At 31.8% G+C, this 26,062-nt stretch overlaps 1 protein-coding gene and 1 long non-coding RNA gene across 2 annotated transcripts; both read right to left on the minus strand.

The window, feature by feature from the left end:
* Positions 1-3,851: 3,851 nt before the first annotated feature.
* Positions 3,852-12,666, minus strand: LOC145306790 (uncharacterized). The gene is made up of 8 exons (XM_080149086.1): positions 12,445-12,666; positions 12,178-12,276; positions 7,787-7,879; positions 7,535-7,633; positions 7,276-7,374; positions 5,094-5,192; positions 4,727-4,781; positions 3,852-3,972 (listed from the first exon to the last, which is right to left on the minus strand). The coding sequence occupies exons 1-7, from the start codon at positions 12,527-12,529 to the stop codon at positions 4,753-4,755; spliced, it is 603 nt and encodes a 200-aa protein (XP_080005212.1). The 5' UTR covers positions 12,530-12,666; the 3' UTR covers positions 3,852-3,972; positions 4,727-4,752.
* Positions 12,667-18,788: 6,122 nt separating this feature from the next.
* Positions 18,789-22,020, minus strand: LOC145306776 (uncharacterized). Its single transcript, XR_013875204.1, has 3 exons — positions 21,519-22,020; positions 20,080-20,143; positions 18,789-19,108 (listed from the first exon to the last, which is right to left on the minus strand). It is a non-coding gene; the product is annotated as an uncharacterized LOC145306776 (long non-coding RNA).
* Between the last annotated feature and the right edge of the window lie 4,042 nt (positions 22,021-26,062).

The following is a 26,062-nucleotide window of genomic DNA, read 5'->3' on the forward strand; positions in this document are numbered from 1 at the left end:
CACAACATTGATGCATCATTATATACAGAATTAGGGAGGGTTAAGTATCATAACAATAGAATCCTTCCCATTACATATATTTGAGGGAAGGGATCACACAACATTACTGCATCATTATATACAGAATTAGAGAGGGTTAAGTACCATAACAATAGAATCCTTCCCATTATATATATTTGAGGGGTAAGGAATCACACAACATTGCTGCATCATTATATACAGAATTAGGGAGGGTTAAGTACCATAACAATAGAATCCTTCCTATTATATATATTTTGGGGGAAGGGATCACACAACATTGCTGCATCATTATATACAGAATTAGAGAGGGTTTAGTACCATAACAATAGAATCCTTCCCATTATATACATTTTGAGGGAAGGAATCACACAACATTGATGCATCATTATATACAGAATTAGGGAGGGTTAAGTAACATAACAATAGAATCCTTCCCATTATATATATTTTGGGGGAAGGAATCAAAATTAAACAGCTATACAAAATCAAATCATAGTTCTAACCCTGCGGTGCAATCACCTAACCTAACCTAAAATAGCCTTTCATAAGCTACTGTGAAAATACGACAATACCCACAACTTTGTTACCTTCCTTCCATGACCCCAAATCTTAACTCTTTACTCTTTATAGTTTGTTAAGCTCCATTTTATTCTGTGAGCGGTTTCCCTTATGTCATATCCTCAAAATGAGAAGGGGGGAGAAATTTGTTAATCTAAAATTTAAAAATTCCAGTTTTGTGTTGGCAGCAAAATAATGATAGTTTGTTATAATATACATGGTAATCCTTATATAAAAGTAACATGATGTTTGTCTGTGTGTATAACTTAAGATCATGCTAAATACTAAAATTATGTCTTCTTACTGTATATTCTATATACATATATGTTTGTCTGTGTGTATAACTTAAGATCATGCTAAATACTAAAATTATGTCTTCTTACTGTATATTCTATTTACCTATATGTTTGTCTGTGTGTATAACTCAAGATCATGCTAAATACTAAAATTATGTCTTTTTACTGTATATTCTGTATTTACTCAGTTTTGCAACAAATTTATTTTAATAATTTCTTTTAGATTTATAAATTAATGTTCTGCTTATTATGTTTAAACATTTATTTAGAATCTTGATTATTAGTCGCCATAGTTTCTGGCAGTAGGATTTTTACCTGTAACATCCAGCATGTAAAGATGCCCATCTGGTATAAATAATCAAAAGTTGACCATCTGCTGCCACACAGCTAAACATCATAGTTTTGCTTTATTACTAACTAGCGGCTACGCCCCCTAGAAGCCTCTAGACGCACTTAAGGTAGGAGAAGAAAAGTCTACATCATCCCATTTAAATTTGGGTTTCAAAAGAATAAAAAAAAATATTTTTTGGAGGGGATGGGGGTGAAGACACCCTCCCCAAAATAGTTTAAATCTTTCCAGGACCTATAAGAACCTTCACTGTAAAGGAAAACAATATTGGTTTAGCGGTATGCTAGATCCTTTGGGACAGATAAAAAACGCTTACTACTTTATATATTAGGATTACATTGATTGAGTATTATTATAATTTTCATATCTTTTAAATTGATATATAGTAGTATGATTAGACTGACTGATAAAGTAAGTTATAGAGTAATTTTGTCACCAACAAATTATATAACTTTTAATATTACAAAGCTTTATTAATCTTAAAGCACAGATGATAAAAAGTTGTAGAATATAGCAAATATTTAGAACTTAACCCTTACAGATCGGGGGGGGGGGGGGGGGGCTCCAAGAGCCCCCCCCTCTAGTTTTTTCAATCTCATTTTTTTTGTAGGTAAGATGAAGAGCTGTAACTTCATGACTTTTTAAGTTTAGTAATTATACGTCGGCAAGAGTTGATTTTATTAGGATATCTGGTCTGTGTCGGTTGTGGTGTCCGGTCAAAGTTGGTTGGGTAGCAAAAAAAAATTGAAAAAATTTTAAATAAATCTTAATTTCTAAATTATGACTTTTGTATATAATGTAGAAACCTAAAATTTTTTTGGTGAATACTTAGATATCAATGACCTTCTAAGAAAAGTTGTGTTATGACCGTTTGACCGCTCCCTGACCGACTTTATGACCGATTTTTGTCCGGCTTTTACTACAGACATATATCATAAATATCGTGGCTTCTATGACAGCTAGAGACTTATAATTTTTTTTGGTAAATCCTTGAGCAATAATAAACAGACAAAAAATTTAATTTGCGCCGCCAACCGCCGTTTTACCGCCGTAACCGCCGAAAATGGCGGTTTCTGTTATTTGCCGTTTTTTGGCGATGATCAGAAAAAGTAATTTTTTTGTTATGTAAAATAAAAGTTCGTCCTAACATTTGGTCATCCTAGCTGCAAAATTGGCCGCTCTACAGCTGTTTTAAAATTTAGCGGCTGGCCGCTAAAAAGCGGCTAAGGAACGGTCTGGCTGCTATGACTAGAAAAAGTAATTTTCTCTAAAAATACACATGAACCACCAGAAAAAAATTTTACGTCTTTATCTGTACCAGGAGCCCCCCCCCCCCCCCCCCCCCCGATCTATTAAGGTGGAAATTGGGGCCCGATCTGTAAGGGTTAAGTGTAACAATCCTTAATAGCATAATGATGCTTTACTTTTTGTTAATAATGCTTTGTTATATAGGTAACCTGGATGAAGCCAAGCCACCAAGAGCCCTGGCGGATAATTCAACACCAGGAGGGATGTCCTACCAAAATTGAAGAACAAACAAGACTAAAGATAAGGTAAGCACTTTGTTCAGTTAATTTAGAATATTTAAATTAGTGCTGACTAAGCTATGTATTAAATAAGAGAGAGAACAAAGCCACTCTACAAGACACTTTAATTCCACAATATTTCAATAATAGAGTATGCACTACCAATATTAGTTGAGTACCTTTATTGAATCTTATAATAAAATCACTATTAATACTTGAAACATCAATAGATCTATTTTTAATGGAAGAGGAAGATGAAAAAAGACTACAACCATTTAGATATTTAACTATACTATCCTTAATGTATCCAGGACTCATATTAAGTTTCTATAAAATAGAGTAATTCATTCATCAATTCAGTTGTTGAGATCTTAAATAGACAAACAAAAAAACTTTAATACTTTTAGAGTTTTCCTAAAATTAAGGTTAATCAATAACCATTCTATCACAACAAACAGTTGGTCCTTATCAACTTTAAACTTTGCAGGATATAACAGTAAGGTAGGATTTATAAAGGATAGCAACTTTATAATTATTACCAGAAATTCCCATAAAACCATGCAGATTTTTTATCTTTTTGACAACTTTTTTGTATGATATTTATATCCTATTAGTAGTATTAATCCTTTAACTACAAGGTATAATATTTAAAGCTAAGTATCTCCATAATCAAGTCCTAAAATGTTAGTATGTCATTAAACAGTGTTCTGTATATAATATTTTTAACCTAATTTAATACAATTTTTTATGCATAAAAGTTAATATTTTTCTTATTAAGTTCTGACCCTATAGAAAAGTTTATGTCCATATAAAATATGAAACAACCTCTGTCTTTAGGGTTTGCTTTTATGTATATTTTCATCCTAGTTATAATAGGATAGAAATGACAATTCAGCATGAGAATACCAACACTTAAATATAATAACCAACATCTAACAAATCATATTAAGAGTCAATGATTGAAAATATCCATAAAACCTTTTAGAACATATAAAGCACTTTTTAAGACTCAAGTTAAAATAGGTCTTTCATACTTGTAACTGACAGACAAAGTAAATTAAAAGTAGCCAGTAACAATAATTAAAATTATAAGTAAAAAACTTTAAAATCTAAATATTCTTATTTTGAAAATCATGAATCATACAATAATCAATTTTTATAAAAAATGCAGATTATAAAGCATTTGTAGGTAATCATTCTGTTGACCCAAAGCAGTTCTGTTCTGAAATAATTGTTATATTAATTAATCAAAATTATATTGGAATTAATAACAGATATAAGATATCAACAGATAGACTGGAAAAATTCATAGTTAGATAAAAGAAGCTAAAAATTATAAAAGGTTTTTTGTCTGTTCATTATATAATTTTCAGATTAGATAATTTGAGATAGGCAAATATATATATATATATATATGTTTAGATAAATAAAAATATATATAGATATAAAGGTAAACATCTTCTGCCTTATAAATTTAAACAGTTATAGGTTTACAACTAAGGATTATATAAGAGATATATTACTTATATAGTCCACAGATTGTAAGATAACAACTATGACAACATGTATAAAAGCATAGCCCTGAAACGGTAGGACAGACAAACATAAGTACTTGTAGAGTGTCAGAGTTGAATAAGCAGAATATAAATGTATAAGTCAAAGCAAAACTATATATAGATTTATTTTTGTCTAAATAAACAAAAAGAACAAACTGTTAGAGACATACCAAGCCAAATTATAGAAAAGCTACACTTTTGAAAAGGTAATTACTAGATGTATATACAGATAAGTAAAAAATGGATATAAAGATGTTCAGAGCTGGATCTTTAAATCATTTCAATGGTGTGTTAAATCGTGGTGCGCTGAATTTCAGCCAATCACAGCATGGCATTTGGTATCATCTCATCTATACATTGAAGGAAGGCACTAATATAGCTAACTCTTTTGTTCTTAAAGAATTTATTTAAATGTTTTACCTTGTTATATTGTTGTTATTCTGACTTTACTCAATCTCACTTCCTTCCTTAGCTCCTAAAGAAAGGTTTTAACTTTAAGACAATAAAATTTGTTTGTCTTTATATCCAAGATTCCCCCCACACAACCCCCCCCCCCCCCCCCCTCTTAGTTTTGCAATATGGGTGAATAAAACCCCTATAACATCCATACTGCAAGACTATATCTATTTGCTATGATTATATTTTATCCTGAACCCCACCCCTAACTTCCCCTCCCCCACTCTTAATTTACTTAAGTGTAGGTGACAAATAGAAAGAATTCATTAAAAGCCGAATAAAATGATAGGATAGCTACACTTATAAACATAGAATTATTAAATAAGCTTACCATGTTCTCTAAGTATTTCTGCTATTTCTCTCTTTCCTTTTATTCTTTCTTCAGTGTACCAAAAATATTTTTGAAGAGCCTTATCCAGAGCTGTGTTCCCTATGATATTTATTGATTATTTAATAATATACGTATATTAACCCTGTCAAAATTTTGTCAAGATAAATGATAATAGTCTTAATATGATTACAATATTGCTATTGTTGTTAAACTGTGTTTAACCTATTTTTTAATCATATATCAAAAATATACTATAACACCATTAGAATCAGACTGCAGAGCCCAAATTTGAATTAAGTCCCCAATAAACTTTTTTGGGGGGATTATAAAAGGATTTTTACCTTTAGAATAGAAAATAAAGAGACCACGATTTTGATTATTTAGATACGTTTTATATGTTTTAATTAGACAATAATAGAATATTAAGATTGTGAACATTAACTTTAGCTAATTCAACATTAAGATTGTTCTAAAAGAATGCTTTAAGGTGTCTGAAAATATTAAAAGTCAGTCATAATTAAATCAAACAATCCTTAAAAGCATAAAAAATCACAAAGTAAATTATTAATCACAATAAGAACAACATATTTATAATCATTACAATTCAGCTATAGACCTTTCACATTGGAACTCAGATGTCAATTGAATGTACGTCAATGTAAGCAAAGATCAGCTGATAGAAAAATGTGGTGTGCATACATAAATGTAAAGTCAAATGTCGTCTTTTGTGTTGGAATAACATTATAATGAATTAATAACTAAATAATTAATAATTAAATATAATTTTGTTACAGGGATTTAAAAATTAATTATATATGTTGCTGTGATCATTTTGACGGGAGCAAAAGCAACTTTTAGTTTAGGGTTAAATTGTTTCTTACAGAACAATTTTAATTTTATATGATTCAGTTTATATCAATACAATAATAAAAAAACTCTACTCTGTTCAATGTAGATATTTTTTTTTCTAAAACAATTAATTTCAGTGAAAAATTTAACATAATACAATAAAACACATAATGCTAAAGTCAAACCAATAAGATTTCTTGTTTCATTTCAATTCTTTATAATTTCTGAAAGAGTGTTTTCACAAAGTGACTTATTTACAATGTAGTTAAATAATTTTTATTTAATTAAAATGAAAAGAATGAAAACTATACATGTAAAAGATACATACTTTTTAAAAATATTTTTAAAAAATAAGTTTGAATAATCTTATTTTATATCATATTTGTATATGTGACAAAAATAATTTTGTTGTATTGCATAAACATTTGTTGTCATCTTGTCATGTTGTCATCAAATTTAACCTTTTACAGCCAATTTTTATGTGTTTAAAATAGGTGAAAGAACACAAACATGTTAATGTTAATTCATTGGTATATTGTAAAGATTTAACTTTTTAGTGAATTTTTTTAGTAAAATCATAAGGCCTAATTTTACTCTATACCAGAATACAATATTTATGAACCAAAACACTCTAAAAGCTATGAATTTTACCCAAATAAAAAAAGACCTTTTGCTCTGGTCAAAATGACCACGGCAACAGTAAAAATTAATATCTAAATCCCCCAAAAAAGTTTATTGGGGACTTAATTCAAATTTAGGCTCTACAGTCTGATTCTATTGGTGTCATAGTATATTTTTTATATATGTTTTAAAAATAGGTTAAAAACAGTTTAATATGTCAGCAATATGACTTTTTATTAGTTTATAAACTATATTTGAATTGTACGCATAAACATAATGTTTACAAGGTAAATGAACAAGCAACATAGCAAAGTATTACTGAGTAGAGAGATAGATAGAGATAGAAATAGACAAAGAGAGAGAGATAGAGAGAGAGAGTATGAGAAAGTGAGAAAGAGAGAGAGAGAGACTGATGAAAGAAGTTTAAAGAAGAATGTATAATACATATCTGTGCATCAAACTATTATTAATACAAAATGTATTTTAAGTTTAATAAATACATTTGTGAGTTTTTAATTCATAATAAAGAAAGATAAATTGATAGGAAGATATATACATGCAGAAAAATAATTAGATAAATAGATAGATAATTAAACTGTTAAATAGCAATTAGAACTATTAATGAATAGATAAGAAAATAATTGCAACGTTAATATTTATATGAAATATATTAAAGACACAATATATGGTATAATAATATTATGTAACTTACCACCATCATCTTTATGGTTGACATCGGCTCCATATTCTAGAAGTATCCTGACTGTTTCTGTGTTTCCATTCGATGCTGCCCACATAAGACTTGTCATTCCTAGATATAAATATATTAGTTACATTATATATTCTTTAGTTCAGAGTGTAGTTATAGATATACAGAGAATGGTGTACAGAGATCAATATTTAGACTATAGATAGATAGATAGAATATACTAAATATACACTATATAGTATAATAATATTATGTAGCTAACCTCTATTATCTTTATGGTTGACATCAGCTCCATATTCTAGAAGTATTCTGATTACTTCTGTTTTTCCATTCACTGCTGCAACCATAAGACTTGTCCATCCTATATATAAATATATTAGATACATTATATATTCTTTAGTTCAGAGTATAGTTATAGATATACAGAGAGAGGTATACAGAAATAAATTGATATATATATATAGATACATAGAATATACTAAAGATACAAATAAAGTATAATATTATAACTAACCATAATTATCTTTATAGTTGACATGAGCTCCATGTTCTAGCAGTATCTTGACTATTTCTGTCTTTATTGTTGCCAAAATAAGACTTGTCTGACCTAGACAAAAATATATTTTTTAGTTCAGAGTAAAGTTATAGATTTACAGAGAGAGGTGTACACTGTACAGAGATATATAGATAGATAGAATATACTATAGATACAAATAAATATGTAGCTAACCAACATTATCATTATGGTTAACATTGGCTCCATGTTCTAAAAGAAGACTGACTGTTTCTTTGTTTCCATTACTTGCTGCATTCATAAGACTGGTCACTCTTAGATATAAATATATTATATTATATATAAATTTATTGTATTTTAGATTTAAAAAAAAAAAAATTTTAAAAAATGTTTGGGGAGGGGGGGGATTTAAATGTTTAAAGGCAACTTTCCTGCCAGCTACTTAATTGATGTTGTTCATTTAAAGGGAGTGTGAACGTAAATATTTCTAATCTGATTATCAAATCTTAACATTTTCTAAGCACATTTCACTACACTGATCAACCAAAAACGTCCTATTAACAAAAATATCCAGAAATAAAGCCTTGATTTTATGGTATTTTGGAAGGGAAAAAGGAAAAAATCTGAACGTTTTTGTTTCTTATAATGTTTGTAGGAATATTTAACTTGTCATATTTAGTGGAAACAATTTACTTACTGTTAAGGATTTATTTTATGATATAAAATTGCCAATTAGATTTTTTATAACATAGTAATTAGGTAATAAAGACCTATTTTAAATTCGTATTATTGACAAAAAAAAATACCTCACTGTCTACAAAGGGTTGAAGGTTATTTAAAATAAGAATATCCATTTTTATTGTAGTGGACAATAAATAACCCACTTTCGAGAATTAGTTTACACTTTTATCAGACTGTTTATAAAGAAATATTGCGTCTTTATTATTTACAAATTTGTAATTAAAGGTGGGCGAGAGATGGGCCATCTAAAGTTAATTGGATACTAATAAAATAACCTGTTTCTAGCTTTGTTATTGTATTTGGTTTTCAATAAAAAATATTGCTTATTTTATCAATTTCTAAGTAACTATACATTGGTTTAAAGCAAGGATTATGTTGAAAGTCAGCTTAACCGTTAGGAAAAATCCAGAACTATGTGAAAAAGTTTAATTTTAGCTATAATTGGAGAAAAAAGCAATTTAATGCACATTTTATATAATACCGAAAATTTCTTCCTTTCCCTTTACCTTATAAAAATCGTCGGAAAAAGCCATTTTTTAAGCAAACAAAAGCGCGTTTTGCTCTATCTGTGAGATATTATGAATGAGATCATGTTAAGATTTGATATTAAGATGAGAAAAATTTACGTTCACAGTCCCTTTAAACAGCGTTGCAAACACAATTTTGGCAGAATTTTTAATGTTGCTCCTAGACTCATGGAGGAACTCCACTCCTCTGAAGCTGACCAACCTAATGTTTAACGACTTTCTAGTTGAGCAGAACATTGCCAGCCCTGCATCCACAGCCAAGAAAGAGGGGGACATATAGGGTCTCAAGATTTCTATTCAAAAACCTACCTTCTAAACCACGAATTTTCATCGTTTTTAATCATTGTTTTTAATAACTACATTTATAAATCAAATTTTTAAAATATATATTTATATGTGCATCTTTTTTTTTTAGTAAAACCTGTGGTTTTTTCATATCGTTTTTTTTTACATTTTATAATAGAGAATTAATAATAATAACAATATAGTAAATTTAAGAAAACTTTTTTAAAGTGAAAAAAAATATAATTGAAAAAATCTTTTTTTAAAATCATTTAAATTATTAAATATTTACTTCTTTCTTTATAGGAAACCTGCAAGAAATACGACACTGTAACTGCTGAAAGACTGCCACAAGTAGACCCAATACCCCAAATTTGAAGCCTTCAGCTTCAATAACAAAAAAGTTTTAGGCATTTCAAAATGACATTTTATGTACAATGAAACTTTTGAAAGATTCTCATTGCTCATAATACAAAAAAACAATATCAAGTTATGTTGCCTAGACACAAAATTAAAACCTTATCTTTGTCAGAAACTTAGATTGCCGGTAACTGATTACATTTTTACAATAAAAACACCACATTGCATAGTCAAAATCTCTGAAAAAAAATTTGGATGCTGTGAGTATTGGTGCAAAAAATATGACGTAACAAAAAAATTAGCCAATGAGAGGCTGTTATTGACCAATGGTAAAATATATAGTGGCCTCTCATTGGCTAATTTTTTTTGTTACGTCATATTTTTTGCACCAATACTCACAGCATCAAAATTTGGTTTAAATTGTGTTTGTAAACAAAAAATCAAAGCAGAAACAAATGAAACTAATGCAAGCTCAGCTGTTATTGGCTGTTGAGCTGATTCAGTCCTCTGATTGGCAGGAAATAATGCATTACTCTCAGTACAACACAAGTTAAACATAATTTTTTTAATGAACGCCCCCCCCCCATCCGTTTTTTTCTCATTTCCTGTGTAGGAAAGATAAAGAGCCCAAACTGCGTGACTTTTTAAGTTGTGGTATGACACATAACTGAGAGTTGGAATTTATTGAATATCTCTATCCTGGCGGGCACAGGATGCCAGCAAACCTGGCAGCGTCATCCAGGTAAAGAGCAAAAATTATTTTTTTGACTCAAACAAAGCATTTTATCTTACTAAAATACTAAAATATCTTCTAGTAGTACATACTCATATAAAATATATGTATTCAAGTCAATTTCAGGTTCCAGGTATGATTCTGCAGGTCCTGATCCTCCAGGTCTCCAGAAATCCTTAAAGGAATCCTGCAAGAAATACCACGCTTTAACTGCTGAAAGACTGCCACAAGTAGACCAAATACCCCAAATTTGAAGCCTTCAGCTTCTATAACAAAAAAGTTCTAAGCATTTTAAAATGACAATTTATGTACAATGGAAATTTTGAAAGAATTGCAATGCTCATGTTGAAAACTTTAAAATTAAACTACGTGGCCTAGAAACAAAATTATAAGCTTATTTTTGTCATAAATTTAGGCAACCAGTAACTAATTATATTTTTACAATAAAAATACCAATTTTTATAGTCAAAATCATTAAAAAAAATTAAGTTTTACTTGCGTTGTACCGAATGTACTGTAGCCAATCAGAAGGCTGAATCAGCTTAACAACCAATCACAGCTAAGCTTGTATTAGTTTACCTCTTTGTTTCCGCTATGATTTTCGTTTAAAAATGCAATTTAAATCGAATTTTTTTCATAGATTTTGACTATGAAATGTGGTGTTTTTATTGTAAAAATGTAATCAGTTACAGGCAATCTGAGTTTCTGACAAAGATAAGGTTATAATTTTATGTCTAGGCAACGTAATTTAATATTGTTTTTTCTTTTATGAGCATTGGAAATCTTTCAAAAATTCCATTGTACATAAAATGCTATTTTGAAATGCCAAGAACTTTTTTGTTATTGAAGCTGAAGGCTTATAATTTGGGGTATTGGGTCTTCTTGTGGCAGTCTTTCAGCAGTTAAAGCGTGTTATTTCTTGCAGGCGTCCTTTAAAAGGCTCTTGTGGCCGCAATTTTTTACTTAGAGACTTCAAATTTTAAACTTAAGCTTTTCTTACATGTCTACATAAAGATCCGCCGCCGTTTTCCCACCGACCACCAACTGCGGCGGCTGGCAGTTGCTTAGTACAGCTGCGGCCGCTGAAATTCATACTTTGATATTTTTAATATAAAATTTACATAAAGATAAACATTTTCTGCAAAAAAAATGTTCTTTTAGCTTCAAAAATAAGAAGATTACAGCCGTTTGAAATTTTTATTTAAAAAAGGACCTAAAAACAAAGGTTGTTAAATAAAAGAGTGAAGGAAGCGAAAATTGACTTGGACTTACAAAAGGTCGGAAATTCATTATCAAACAGGGGACTTGCACAAAAAAATTTAGTCTTCTAGCTCTAACAGGAACTGAGATAATAAGGGGGGGCGTTGAACGCACCCCCCACCTCCGACTGATTAAGGTGCGGCAAGGGGCCCGACTGTTAGGGGTTAAGTACCCCTAAAAAATTAAAACCCAGGTTGTTTACCATATATTTTGTTTTTTGGGGGGTTGGGCTATCCCACTCCCCCAGAAAATGGCTTAAAACCACTAGAGGACCAGTAGGTATATTCCCTGAAGAGTAGAGCTCAATCGGTTCAGCAGTTACTGAGATCTTAAGCTTCAGACGGACAGACATCAAGCTACTTTATATAGATATACTATAGCTCAGGTTATAGTTATACAAAGAGAAAGGTGTACAGAAATTGATAGATAGATAAATTGATATATATGTATACAGAGTATATATAGTATATTAATATTATGTAACTAACCATAATTATTTGCATGGTTGACATCAGCTCCATGTTCTAGAAGCATCCTCACTGTTTCTGTGTTTCCAAACTGTGCTGCATTCATAAGACTTGTCTTACCTATATATAAATATATTTGTTCCTTATATATTCTTTAGTTCAGAGTACAGTTACAGATATACAGAGAGAGGTATACAGAAATAGATAGATATGTAAATGAATATATAGATAGTTAGATAGAATATACTAAAGATATACTATATATTAAAAAAATACTATGTAACTAACCCTCATTATCTTTAATGTTGACATCAGCTCCATAGTCTAGAAGTAGACTGACTGTTTCTGTGTTCTCACCCATTGCTGCATACATAAGACTTGTGTAACCTAGATATAAATATATTAGTTACATTATATATTCTTTAGTTCAGAGTACAGCTATAGATATACAGAGAGAGGTATACAGAGATAGATAAATATGTAAATGAATATATAGATAGTAAAATAATATTATGTAACTAAACCAACTTATCTTTATTGTTGACATTGGCTCCATGTTCTAGAAGTATTCTGACTACTTCTGTTTTTCCATACTGTGCTGCAACCATAAGACTTGTGTAACCTGGATATAAATATATTATATACATTATATATTCTTTAGCTCAGAGTACAGTTATAGAGATATACAGAGAGAGGTGTACATAGATAGATAGAATATACTAAAGATACATTATATAATTATAGTATAATAATATTATGTAACTAACCATATATATCTTTATGGTTCACATGAGCTCCATGTTCTAGAAGTAGTCTGACTACTTCTGTGTTTCCATTCTCTGCTGCAGCCATAAGACTTGTTCTTCCTAGATATAAATATTTTAGATACATTGTATATTTTTTTGTTCTGAGTACAGTAATAGATATACAGAGAGCCGTGTAAAGAGATATATAGATAGAAATAGTCGACTATAGATAGATAGATAGAATATACAATATATAAATATAGTTTAATAATATTATGTAACTAACCATCATTAGCTTTATTGTTGACATCCGCTCCAAGTTTTAGAAGAAGTCTGACTACTTCTGTGTTTCCATACTGTGCTGCAACCATAAGACTTGTGTAACCTGGATATAAATATATTATATACATTATATATTCTTTAGCTCAGAGTACAGTTATAGATATACAAAAATATGTATGTAGAGAGATAGATATAGATAGATTGAAAGATAGTAAGATAGATAGAGAGATAGTTAAATATATAGATAAAAAGATATATAGGTATCTACAGATAGATACTTAATCCAGACAAAATAAGAACTGGCATTGTAGGCCAACAAAATAATCTGATGTAGACAAGGTTTTTATATGCATTCAGAACGAGCTATATTGATAGAGACTGTAAATGAGAAAATTTCTCATCAGATTATCAAACATTAACATCATATTATTCATATAATCTCAAAGATAGGGCAAAACTTTCTATTGTTTCCTTAAAAAACGGCTTTTTCCGCCGATTTTTATTATATCCAAGATTGGGGAAAAAATTTCCAGACTATATAAATGTGCAGTTAATTGTCTTTTTTTTCATTTTATAGCTAAAACTAAACTTTTTGACATAGTTCTCTATTTTTCCTAACAGTTAAGCTGACTATTAAAGTGATCACGAAGCAATTTTTAAAAATTTGATATATATTTGGAATTTCTTAATTATTTAGAATTATCTCAAAAAACGCGCGGCTAGAGCTAACTACACATGGAAGAACACACTTCTTTGTAGAAAATATATTTCGCTTTATTCAAGCCTTCTCAATTCTATAAAATAATAACCATATTTGCAAAAATTCTTAAGAAAACAACAAGCTTCATACTAGTTAAAATTAATATAAGTTTAACAAAAAACAAGTTAAAAATATTAAGAACTTTGAAAAAAAGAATTTTTAAAAACAAAATAAAATCCAAATCTTTTTACTTTGAAATATGGTGTACCTAATTGTTTGAGAGTTTATGTACAACTGAATTATTTATTGTAATGGAAGGGGGGGGGGAAGGGTTAGCAGATGAAAATTGGCGGTCAAACTTTTCAACAGTGGTAAGAATTTATACAACAACAAGGAAGAAAATATTCAAAATTTTGGTTGGGTTAGCATTTTTTAAAAAAATATTGCAATTTGCAAGTCAAATAGGTATAAATTATGTTACAAGAAAAAACAACATGTATTAGCAAAATTTACTTTCATTAACAAAAATATATAACAATAACAATAATTTTAAATTTTTCTGTTCAGCCCCAGGTGCTTTGTTTCAAATTTATTGATGAAGAAGGATTCTCGACATTTTCTGTACATGGCTGACTCCTGCCTGCAATTTTCTATAACAGATACTTTCATGTTGGCAACACTGTGTCCAGGAAGATTAAAATGTTCCCCAACTGCAGTTTTATTCAAGTTTTCATTTTGAGATCTGACACAATCTAAATGTTGTTTGAATCTTTCTTTAAGCTGTTTCCCCGTTTCTCCTACATACTGTGTGTATTTGCATTCCCTCCTATCACATGTTATAACATAAACAAGATTTTTTGTAGAGCAGCTGACTGGTGTAGAAATAGGTACCTTAAAATTATTTGCTGAGCTGTAGACAACTTTGGCTTCACGGACATGAGGGCAGGAGGGACAGTTAGGTAGGTTACATCTCTTCATACCTTTGACACTTCTTTTTTCACGTTCAGGTAGCTTTGATTTCACCAATATTTCCCGGAGAGAGCTGTGTTTAGGCTGACGATATGCAATTAAAGGTGGTTCTGGAAATATCTTTTTCAGTCTCTCATCCTTTACCATTATTTTCCAACCTTGTTTTAGGATTGTGCTGATTGAAGGTAGAGCTGGATGGAAAGTAATAACAAATGGTATTCTCTTGGTTGATACTTTAACTTTCTTTTCCAGGGCCGCATTTCTATCAATATTTAGAGCCTTGGCAATAGCACCATTGATTATCTGTAGGTTGTAGTTTCTAGAAAGAAGCAGTTGTTTAAGTTCATCTAGTCGTTGGATTAGTGTGTTTTTTTCAGAACATATTCTTACTAGTCTGTAACATAAGCTGAAGGGAATATTTTTGGTAATGTGTGCAGGATGTGCTGATGTTGGCAACAGGTACTGGCAACGGTCTGTAGGTTTTTTATAGATATCTGTGACCAAGGTTTTGTTTTTGATGGTAACTAATGTGTCCAGGAAAGGTATGGATCGGCTTGAGTGGCAGAAGCAGTCATGTTCAAATCCAGCAGGATAGGTACAAGGGAAAGGACAGGTGAACGAACTTGTAAATTTAATTGTGGGGTGGAGTGTATTGACCAATTCTAAAAACATTTGTAGATTCTCCACACTGCCTCTCCAGATCATAAACAGGTCATCCAAGAATCTTTTCAGTAAAATTAGGGGATTTCTGCCAGCTGCCACTTGCCTTGCTAGATTTTTTATCTTGACATCTATACTATGCATTATTATTGTTGCATAGTTTGGAGCACAAGCCGTGCCCATGGCTGTGCCACAAGCTTGCAGGAACAGAGATTTGTCAAATTCAAATATATTACATGGTTTTAGAGAGATGTAGTATTACAGATAAATTCAGTATAATTTTTGTTGTCAATGTTGTGTCAAAGTGCCTCAATAAAATGATCCTTATAGATGTTTCAAAATTTAATATGTATAGTCTAAATATTTTTAAAAGTTTTTCATTGATATTATAATTACCAAAGAAGACCATTAGAGCCCCATTAAATCCACAAGCAATCAATTGGGCTGTGAGGTGAAAGGGCTTTCATTGATGTTCCCATTTCCCCATCATAAGTTGGTATTTTAGAAATTAAATAATTCATCCATACCTCTTCTGAATGCAAATAAAAGGCTTTAGTATGGAAAAAAAGCATGAGGTACTCTAAAATGAGAAGAAACAAATCATGTAAATGCAGTGCCCTTTTAAATCTTTATGCCATATATTGCTTTTAAAGGCAAAAATGCCTTCTTGTTAGGTTCCATTTAATCATTACTTTAGAAAGCATCATTTAATACTCCTCTGGTCAGATTATACATAAATGTTCCTGCTTTTAAATTACCCAATGATTGAGAGTATGCTTCCATATATTTACCATTAAAAGGGACCCTTCAACATTGCCTATTCCTCCTCTCAAACATCATACTATCTTGTAAGGAAATACTTGTACAATTGCTATTTAATTTCATAATGGGCTATATTTGTATATTCTATGATGATTTAAGGGTGCCTTCAACTAGGGGAAGGCAGTTCAACATTTAAAGTACAAATGTAAAGAGGTATACAGTATGACCCTCGAAAAAGTATTTTTTAGCATCTGCAGCCCATATTTATCAACGAATTATTAAAAAATGTATATTTTCTTGTTCTCTATAGATTTCCACATAAGTAGATATAAAAATATTTTTTTACCTCCAATAACACCGGAGATTTTTAGAGCTAAAGTTTTGAAAAAGTGACTGAGAAAAAGAATTTTTTTTTGTTTCTCATAATTTTTGGATGGTTATATTATGTTTTTCTGGTAACTGAATAGTGATATACATAGAAAAACAAGTTAACTAATTATTTCTTTTTATCCCATCAAAAAATATTAATTTTTAATGGCAAAAAGTACTACTAAATGAATTGATTATTTGCAAATTTCAGGTTATTTATTTACCCTTATTTGAACACAGTAATAGTGTCTGACTGATTATGACGTAACAAAAAAAATTAGCCAATGAGAGGCCACTATAAATTTTACCATTGGTCAATAACGGCCTCTCCTTGGCTAATTTTTTTTTGTTACGTCATAATCAGTCAGACACTATTACTGTGTTCCCCTTATTTATAAAAAGGATTAATTATGACAGTTGCTCCGCCCCCTTTTCTGACATCTCAATCATTTAATAGAGGGTTAATTAAGCTTTTTAGACTAAAAAATCATTTTGTTGTAATTTTATTTTCTTTATAACTTTTTTGTTATTAAAGTTAGGATTATAAAACAAAAACAATTTTCCTGCTATATTCATAAAGACTTATTTGGTTTTTAAATCTAAAACAATTTTGCTTAATAAGTAAGTTTTTCAAAATATCATTAAACTAAAAAGACTCAAAAAATATGTGTAAAAAAATGCTTTTAACTTAAAACCTAATTTTTTTATTTCATTTTTGTATAAAAGTTTAGTAATTATACATCTGCAAGAGTTGGTCTTATAAGGATATCTGGTCTGTGTTGGTCGTGGCGTCCGGTCAAAGTTGGTTAAGTGGCACCAAAATTAGAAAAAAATCCAAATAAATCTTAATTTCTTCATTATGACTTTTGTGTCTAAGATAGAGACCTAATTTTTTTTTTTGTGAATACTGGGATATCAATGAACATCTGAGAATAGTGGTGTTATGACCGTTTGACCGCTTCCTCACCGATTTTATGACCAATTTTTGTCCCGCTTTTACTATAAACTTACATTATGTATATAGTGGCTTCTATTACAGCTAGAGACCTAAAAACTTTTGTAGTACATCCTTGAGCAATAATAAACTTCCGTGAGTAGTAAGGTCATGACTGTTTGACCACTCCTTGACCTATTTTTGACCGATTTTCTATTTTCTACCTGTAATTTTGCTTTTTTTAAGCTGCCAGCTGCCGAATTTTAAAACAGCTTTAGACCAAAAAAATTTTTTATGTAGTCTTTTATTGTGATCAGAAACAGATAAAAATATTAATTGTTGCTGCTAACCGCCGTTTTACTGCCGTAACCGCCGAAAATAGCAGTTTCCATTATTTGCCGTTTTTTGGCGATGGTCAGAAAAAGTAATTTTTTTGTTATAAAAAATAAAAGTTTGTCCTAAAATTTGGTGATCCCAGCTTTTAAATTGGCTGCTCTATAGCTGTTTTAATATTTAGCGGCTAAGGAGCGGTCTGACTGCTATGACTAGAAAAAGTAATTTTCTTTAAAAATACACATAAACCACCAGAAAACTCTGTCTCTAACTGTAACAGGAACCGAGATATAGGGGGGGGGGTCAATATGACCCTCCCCCCCCCCCCCCCCCAATCTATTAATGTGGGAATTGGAGCCCGAGCTGTAAGGCTTAAGAGAAATCTGTGCCAACAAATCTAAAAGTTTGTTTTACACATAATTGTGTAAGTTAATTTTTTTGGGTACTGTAGCAAATTTAAAAATAGAAGTTTTAAGGCACTTTTTATAACAAATTTAGCAAATTTGTTGTCATAATTCTAAATAACTAAGTAATTGCTTCGTGATCACTTTAAAAGCCTCTTATATACAGAACAAATTGTTAAAAAAATATGTCTAGAAATTTATGTGTTTTTGTATTATACTAATCAATCCCACAGAGAGAGAGAGGGGGGGGGGAATGGGCTGTTTATTACACTAGTCTTATAATAACATTTTCTCATTTGTTGGCTTAACAACTTTGGGGACTTTAGTAATTTTGATTGGTTGGATCATTAAGTTGATTGTCTAAACGTTTTAAACACAAATTTTAATCTACTGAAGTATAATCATGGTTGGGTATGTACATCATTTTATCGGTCATTGTCTTATACCTTTAGATCAATCCAATGAATAAAAACAGTAACAAAGCCTTTTCACTCCACAGGGGGAGCATAGGCCGCTGACAATTTGTCAGTGTTTCTGTAACAATATGGCTTTTTATGGATTTATGTTGCGCACCTGACGTAGCAGCAGTAGGAATCATTTTTAACATCTTTAGATATGACGCTGTGTCAGACAGAGATTTGAACCTATCACCTTCCCAACAACGAGCGGATGCGCTACGTGTTGAGCCAACATAATAGCCTACCATAATAGGTTCTCTCTTCAATATCAGATCCCGCATCCAAAAACTTGATAACTTCACCAGCAGATCCTGTTTCTACTGCTTCTAATAAATCTAAACAAAATGATTTTTAATTAACATTGTACCTTATTGTAATAGGAATCAATATTCCAAAAGTCAAATAAATATCATAATTATGTTATATCACATAAAAATTTATTGCTTCTAGTAAATCTGAACAAATTGATTTTTAATTGACTTTATACCTTGTTGTAATATGAATCAGTTTTCTAAAAATCAAATGAATAGAATAATTATATCACATAAAAATTATTGCTTTTAATAAATCTGAATAAACTGATCTGTAATTTATAAATAAACAAGGATGACAACATCCATAAAAGCAAAGCAAAGCAAACAAACCAACATGAAAGGACGCCTGCAAGAAATACCACGCTTTAACTGCTGAAAGACTGCCACAAGTAGACCTAATACCCCAAGTTTAAAGCCTTCAGCTTCAATAACAAAAAAGTTCTAGGCATTTAAGAATAGAATTTTATGTACAATGAAAATTTTGAAAGATTAACAATGCTTAAAAAAGAAAAAACAATATTAAATTACGTTGCCTAGACACAAAATTATTATCTAAATGGGGTGTTTTGTTTTTAGGTAGGGTTTTATTAGAGGCATGGCAGCCCATGAGGGTTAGTTTTTAGATTTGCGCCTTGCAGGGTTAAAGCCATCCACATGGGTTAGGCAAAAAAGAAAACAATTCATTTTATAAATAGGGGTTGGGGTAAGAATAATTCGAGAGAAAGCACAATAAAACAGGGATCTAAAGGGATAAGACAAAAGCAGATAAATTGATTTACATCGCCAATGATTATACACAAAATTATACCCGTCTGTTGATTACAATTAGTAGTAAAAACGTTTGGACACTCAACTAAATAAACCAAAAAATCAAAATTTAATAAGTTCCAAAGGTTGTTTAGTCAACAAATAAGAAAATGTTATTATAAGACTTTGGGGACTAGTATAATAAACAGCGCAATTCCCCCACCTCCCTGACAATAAAATCTCACCTTTAGCTTTGGATAAGCATCCTCCAACATATAAGCCTTCTCCAACATATAGCAGCAAACAAACCTTAAATATTTTCTTTTTAATTTTATCGTATTCATTCGAAACTGATTAATATCCAGTGGATTAGAACTGGTTCTCATCCATACGAAAAAACTATGTTTATCATTGTATTATATCCAGTTTTCTAAGAATATAAAAATCTACAATCATATGATTAAAATCAGTTATTTAGCCCATGCCTTCGGCATCTTGGAGTTAAAAAAAACTGGTTTTAATCTTTTAATTGTACATGTTATATCCGCAGAAAGCTCTTTATAATACAATGTGCAAAATAACTATTATATACTTTTTTGGCTAACTAACATATACAGAGTTATAGCCAAATACAGAATAAATTAACGGGTCCATTTTATATATATAAAGGGTATTTAAAGAGAAATTGATTTTTGAAAAATTATGAATGCAAAAATTACTAATTTAAATTTTAAATGTCCACAACAACATAACATAACGTTATTCAACCATCTAAAATGTCTGAAGTGCGAAGATTTATTCTGATAAAGTATGACCCTAAAACGACACCCCACTGGGCTCTTTTTTGTGAAGTAAAACATGATTTTTTGCAAAAATGAAATTAGATTAAAGAGATTACTTCCCACCTCAGATGTCCATTAAAAACACAGGAACGGCAAAAATCATCAAAATTGATACATAAACAGTCTTTCCAAAATTTTTTATGTGCTAAATTAAAGACAAAGTTATTGAAAATCCATTTCTCTTGAAAGACTTTTTATATTTAATCCTTTATACTAATTTTAGATTAAATTTCCTCCCCCCTCCCCCCCCCCAAAAAATGTAATTATATTTTTTGGGGGGGGAGGGAAATTTTCTAGGGGAGATTTCTCTTCGGAGGGTAGTTGTACCCTCCGATAAAATGGCTATAAACCTTCTTGGGACCTATGATAAGCAACACTGTAAAGGAGAAGCCTATATGTTCAGCAGTACCGGGATTCTTTGGTACAAACAGACAGACAAAAAAACATCCTTTTACAATATAATTAGGATATATATAGATAGATAGATAGATAGATAGATAGATAGATAGAAAGATAGATAGATAGATAGATAGATAGATAGATAGATAGATAGATAGATAGATAGACCCATGCAAAATATTTTTTTACTGGTACAAACACTGCAAAGTTTTAAAATCTGCCAAAAAAAAACTTTTTTTAAAGCTTTTGTATCATCTCAATTTTAAAGATTTAACAAAATTTCAATTCTAGTGTGTCGATATAAACCTGAAATTTACCAAAATTATAACATATGAAGGTATAGCAAGTAATAAGAAAACGTTATTATAAAACTTTGAGGACTAGTGTAATAAACAGCCTATAGTCCTCCCTCTTTCTCTGGATGTAACTATAGTAATACTTACAAAGCTAAATGTGTTCATGATGACAAACGCCACAAAACTGATTTTAGGTCCGAGTACTTGAATCCTAGTAATTTCTCTCTATTTCGTTTTTTTGGTAATTCACCAGGTTAAAAATAGAAAGTGACTACTGGTTTATGGTCCTACTTGACCTAGTACTGAAGAATTTGGGTGGTGGTGCGTGCGCGTGTGTGTACTTGTGAGCGCGCGCACGTGTGTGTGTTTGAAATTGTATGAATAGTTTTGAGGACACTAAAAAAACCAGGGATCAAAGGGATAAGACAATGGCTGATAAATTAATGTACATTCTCAAAGATGATAAACAAAATTATCCCTTCTGAAGATTACAATTAGTGGTTGAAACGTTTGAACACTTAACTTAATGAAGCAATTAATCAAAACTCACATAAGTCCCCAAAGTTGTAAAGACAACGAATAAGAAAACGTTGTTATAAAACTTTAGGGACTAGTGTAATAAACAACCCATTGTCCCCTATCAAGTATTTTATAGATTATTGCTTTATTTCCAAAAAGTTTTATAACATTTTCTTATTCATTGGCTTAATAGTGTCCAATCCTTTTCACCACTAATAGTATATAAGGGGTAATTTTGTGTACATTAATTTATCAGCTATTGTCTTATCCCTTATCTTAAGATTCCTGGTCAGATCAACTAAAGCACGGACATTTTCTTTTTTTTATGTTGTAAATTACCAACTTTCATGACAAGGACAGATTTTATCAGGATGTATATCTATACTACATAGTAGCTTGATGTCTGTCCGTCTGTCTGTCTGTCTGTCCGTCCCTTGAGATCTCAGTAACCACTGAACCGTTCGGATTCTACTCTTCAGGGAATATACCTACTGGTCCTGTGGTGGTTTTAGGCTATTTTTTTGGGGCTTGGAACACCCCCAACCCACCAAAAATATAATTCCTCCCCCCCCCCAATTTTTTAGGCAGACAATTAAAATGTTTATAAATTTATTTATTTATTTTATTTTTTTTTTATTTTTTTTTCTTATTAAAATGTGGTAGTGGCAGCACCAGAGGTACTTAATTTTATTTAAATTACCTCTTGGGACAAAGCCCCTAGAGGCTAAGGGCAAAGCCACTAGTTTATGTAAAAAGTAACAAGATCTGTGTATGTCTGTCTGTCCTTCTGTCTGTCATGAAGGATCTCGCGCACGGCTGAATCGATATAATTCTTCATAGCTTCTCATAGGTCCTGGAAAGGTATATAACTTATGAAGAAAAATCGTCCCTAGAAATAAAATTTTCCCGAAATATATTTTTTATACTAAAATTGAAAAGGGGCATGGTGAATCCCCCCCCCCCACCTGCCTCCTGACAAAAATCATGCCCCCCCCCTCCCCAAAAATAGAGAGGCCTCTAGGGGCGTAGCCGCTAGTATTACATATTCCGGTAATTTTCATAAATCTTTAATGACATCAGAAAAATTGAGAATTGTCCGTAAATAAAAGGGGGGCGGGGCTTTTTTTTATAATTGGAGTATGTACGTCCGTCTGTTTGTCGTGGTTAGCTCTTTTCTTTAATTTAGGTATGTTAGAATTGTCCTACAGATTTCAAACTTTGGATGACGATTCCTGTAATAGTTTAGAAACAAAGCGATAATTGTTACTAGAAAGTCCGTGTGCGTTTTTCACTATATAAATATTCTATTAATCTGATTTTTAGAACAATGATTCCAAGGACGACCCTCCCCTTTAAACCCCATTGTCTCCCATCTTGCTAGATGAACGATCTGGCCAATAAATGATATCCATGTTAGCAAACTTAATTGGCGACAATTTTTGCCCTGGTCATGACGTCATCAACAGGAAGACCATGACCTTTGTATATGCCACAAACCAGATTTCGAGGGCCAAAGTCGCTGGCCAACATGTCCAATTTCAGCTCAAGAACGGCAGCCGCTGGATACGCTGCCTTAACCCATTTGGCAAAGACCTGAAGGAAATGGCCCAACCCATACCTGGAAGCGAGGATTTTTTTTTGTCAGAGGCACCGCCTATCCTTTGTTTCAACAAGCTAGCGCCTGAGGAAAGGAAAACATTCTTCTCTAATCAGGCTGACTTAACAGAGGATGACTTCCCAAGACAGTTTAGTACGATCACAGCCCACCCTTCCAGCACGATTCAACATAATTTAACGTCTGCCCCTGCCCCAGCTCTTGGGGACCTGGCTGTGTTTCCTCCCATAGACTCTGCCGCAACCGTCGCAACCGCCGCACATACAGCCGTTGCACCAGCCGCACAGCCCACACAGTCAGTACCTGCCGCTGTCGCATCCCCCGCCGCCGCTACCGCTGATTTCACTGCCGCACCTGCCGCCGCGCTCACCGCCGCACCTGCCGCCGTGACCGCCGCCGCATTTGCCGCCACGTCTGCCGCACTTGCCGCCGTGTCTGTCGCCGTACCTGCAGCATCTATTGCCGCACCTACCGCCACACACACCGCCGCACTTGCCGCAACGTCTGCCGCATCTGCCGCATCTACACCTGTCGTTGACTCAGCACCTTCTGATCCTGCTGCCATGAAGGCATTTACCGTTGCCGCCACGTCTGCCGCACCTGCCCCTGTCGTTGACTCAGCACCTTCTGATCCTGTGGCCACGAGGGCCAAAGCTAGAGACACCGCCAACAAAGCTAAGCAAAGCAAAGCAACAAAGGCGGTAATCACATCATGAAGTTAAGTATCTTATACGACGGAAAAAAAAGGTACCTAACAAAAAAATTATTATCATCATTTTTTAAAATCATTTCCAAAGTGATTTATTTCGAAACTGAATGTTTTGTATCCACGTAAACTATATATTACCTAACTTGTTAAACCGCATGTTAATTTCAATCTATTTTTCTTTTCTGCTGATTAGCATATAAAATACATGGAACTTGTATGAAAATGAGTAGGGGGAACTAAACTAGCTTGAAATGTGTTGCCACCCCCAACACACACATAAACTAAACGCTATCGGAATAACCATAGTAAATATGGTAATTTTTTTCGCTTTAACGATAATATATTGTATATTAACTATTTTTATTTGTCCACTAATATCTACTGTGTTTCAGATGTCCATACTTGATGTTAAGACGATTCCTCCTGCGGTGCTCCTGGACCAGCTCTGCTATGACAAACCTCCCTAATGATCAGATTAACCAGGATTACGGTAACTTAAACGATAACATTGGTCTAAATCTTATGAATCCGATTTACGGCGACTATTTTAACGATTTTGAGAATGAATTCGGAATAAATTGCGTTTTTTCAAGTGAACAAGGTATCGTACAGAAACTGAAAACATTCAATGAAAACCTTCTCAATATTTTTAGTATTAATTGTCAGTCATTACATTCTAAATACAATGATATTGTCTCCACTGTAGACTTCTTTAGGCAACATGATATCCACTTAAATGTTCTGTGTTTTCAAGAATTATGGCTAAATAAGGATGTAAATATGGATTGCTATGGGATTAATAATTACGATTGGCATGTTAAACTCCGCACAAAAAGTAGGGGGGGAGGGGTGGGTATTCTAGTAAGCAAATATTATAAAGTAGATAAACTATTTGATAAATTTTCATTTAAAGAAAATATTCTTGAATCTATTTGCTTAAAAATTTCCCACAATGGACTAAAGTTTTGCTTACTAAACTGTTATCGGCCACCCAATCAGAATAATGCTGAAATAGAAGAATTTTTTGAACTTTTTTTAGACCTGATTGATAGAATAGCAGCTTTAAGCATACCATACTTCATTGTGGGAGATTTCAATTTTGATCTTTTCAAAATAAATAATATAAATAGCAACTCCATGAGAATTATTGAGTCTTTTTCTTTTAACGGTATCATAAATACCGTTACCAGAGCTACTAGAGTAACTAGAACCACAGCAACCCTTCTTGATTTATTCGGGGTAGGTAACTTTATTCAAAACCTAATGTCTTCCTTTGTTTTAACATCAAAAATCTCCGATCACTTGCCAATTATTAATTCATTCCGAATAGACAAAGTAAATAAACCCAAACCTCCAGATTTCTTTGAAAAAAGAGAATTGAATGATGAAAACTTTGATGCCTTAAACTATGCACTCTACCACACTAACTGGAATCACGTCTTAAGTCAAGACAACACAAACATAGCTTATGATAACTTTATTTCAACCTTTTTGAGACTTTATAATGAAAAGTGTCCAGTTAGGAAAAAACGAAAAAACAAACGTACCCAGCCCCAGCAGCCTTTCATGTCAGATTATTTATTGCGTTGTAGATTGCATAGAGATATTTTGTACAGCAACTTTTTAAAAGACAAAACAATTGAAAATGAAAGTATTTACAATGTCTATAGGAATAATTACAATAGGCAAGTGAGAAGAGCAAAGATTGAATATTACAGAAAACAAATAAGAGATGCAAACGGGGATGGGAAAAAACTCTGGAAAACCCTAAAGGAAGTCATTGGGTTTAGTAAATCTTCCCCTGAGTGCACATACCTTCAAGTAGGCCCAAACAAAATTGAAAATGAC

Source organism: Acartia tonsa, chromosome 15 (genome assembly GCF_053477335.1).
Source record: "Acartia tonsa isolate MP-2025a chromosome 15, ASM5347733v1, whole genome shotgun sequence".
NCBI classification, from domain to species: domain Eukaryota; kingdom Metazoa; phylum Arthropoda; class Copepoda; order Calanoida; family Acartiidae; genus Acartia; species Acartia tonsa.

Excerpts from the sequence above, each read along its gene's own strand:
- LOC145306790 (XM_080149086.1), bottom strand. The coding sequence starts at position 12,529 with ATGTATGCAGCAATGGGTGAGAACACAGAAACAGTCAGTCTACTTCTA. Across the intron at positions 12,277-12,444 it reads CAACATTAAAGATAATGAGG|GTAAGACAAGTCTTATGAAT; the intron begins GTTAGTTACATA and ends ATTTATATATAG. Across the intron at positions 4,782-5,093 it reads AGAAATACTTAGAGAACATG|GAGCTAAGGAAGGAAGTGAG; the intron begins GTAAGCTTATTT and ends ACCTTTCTTTAG.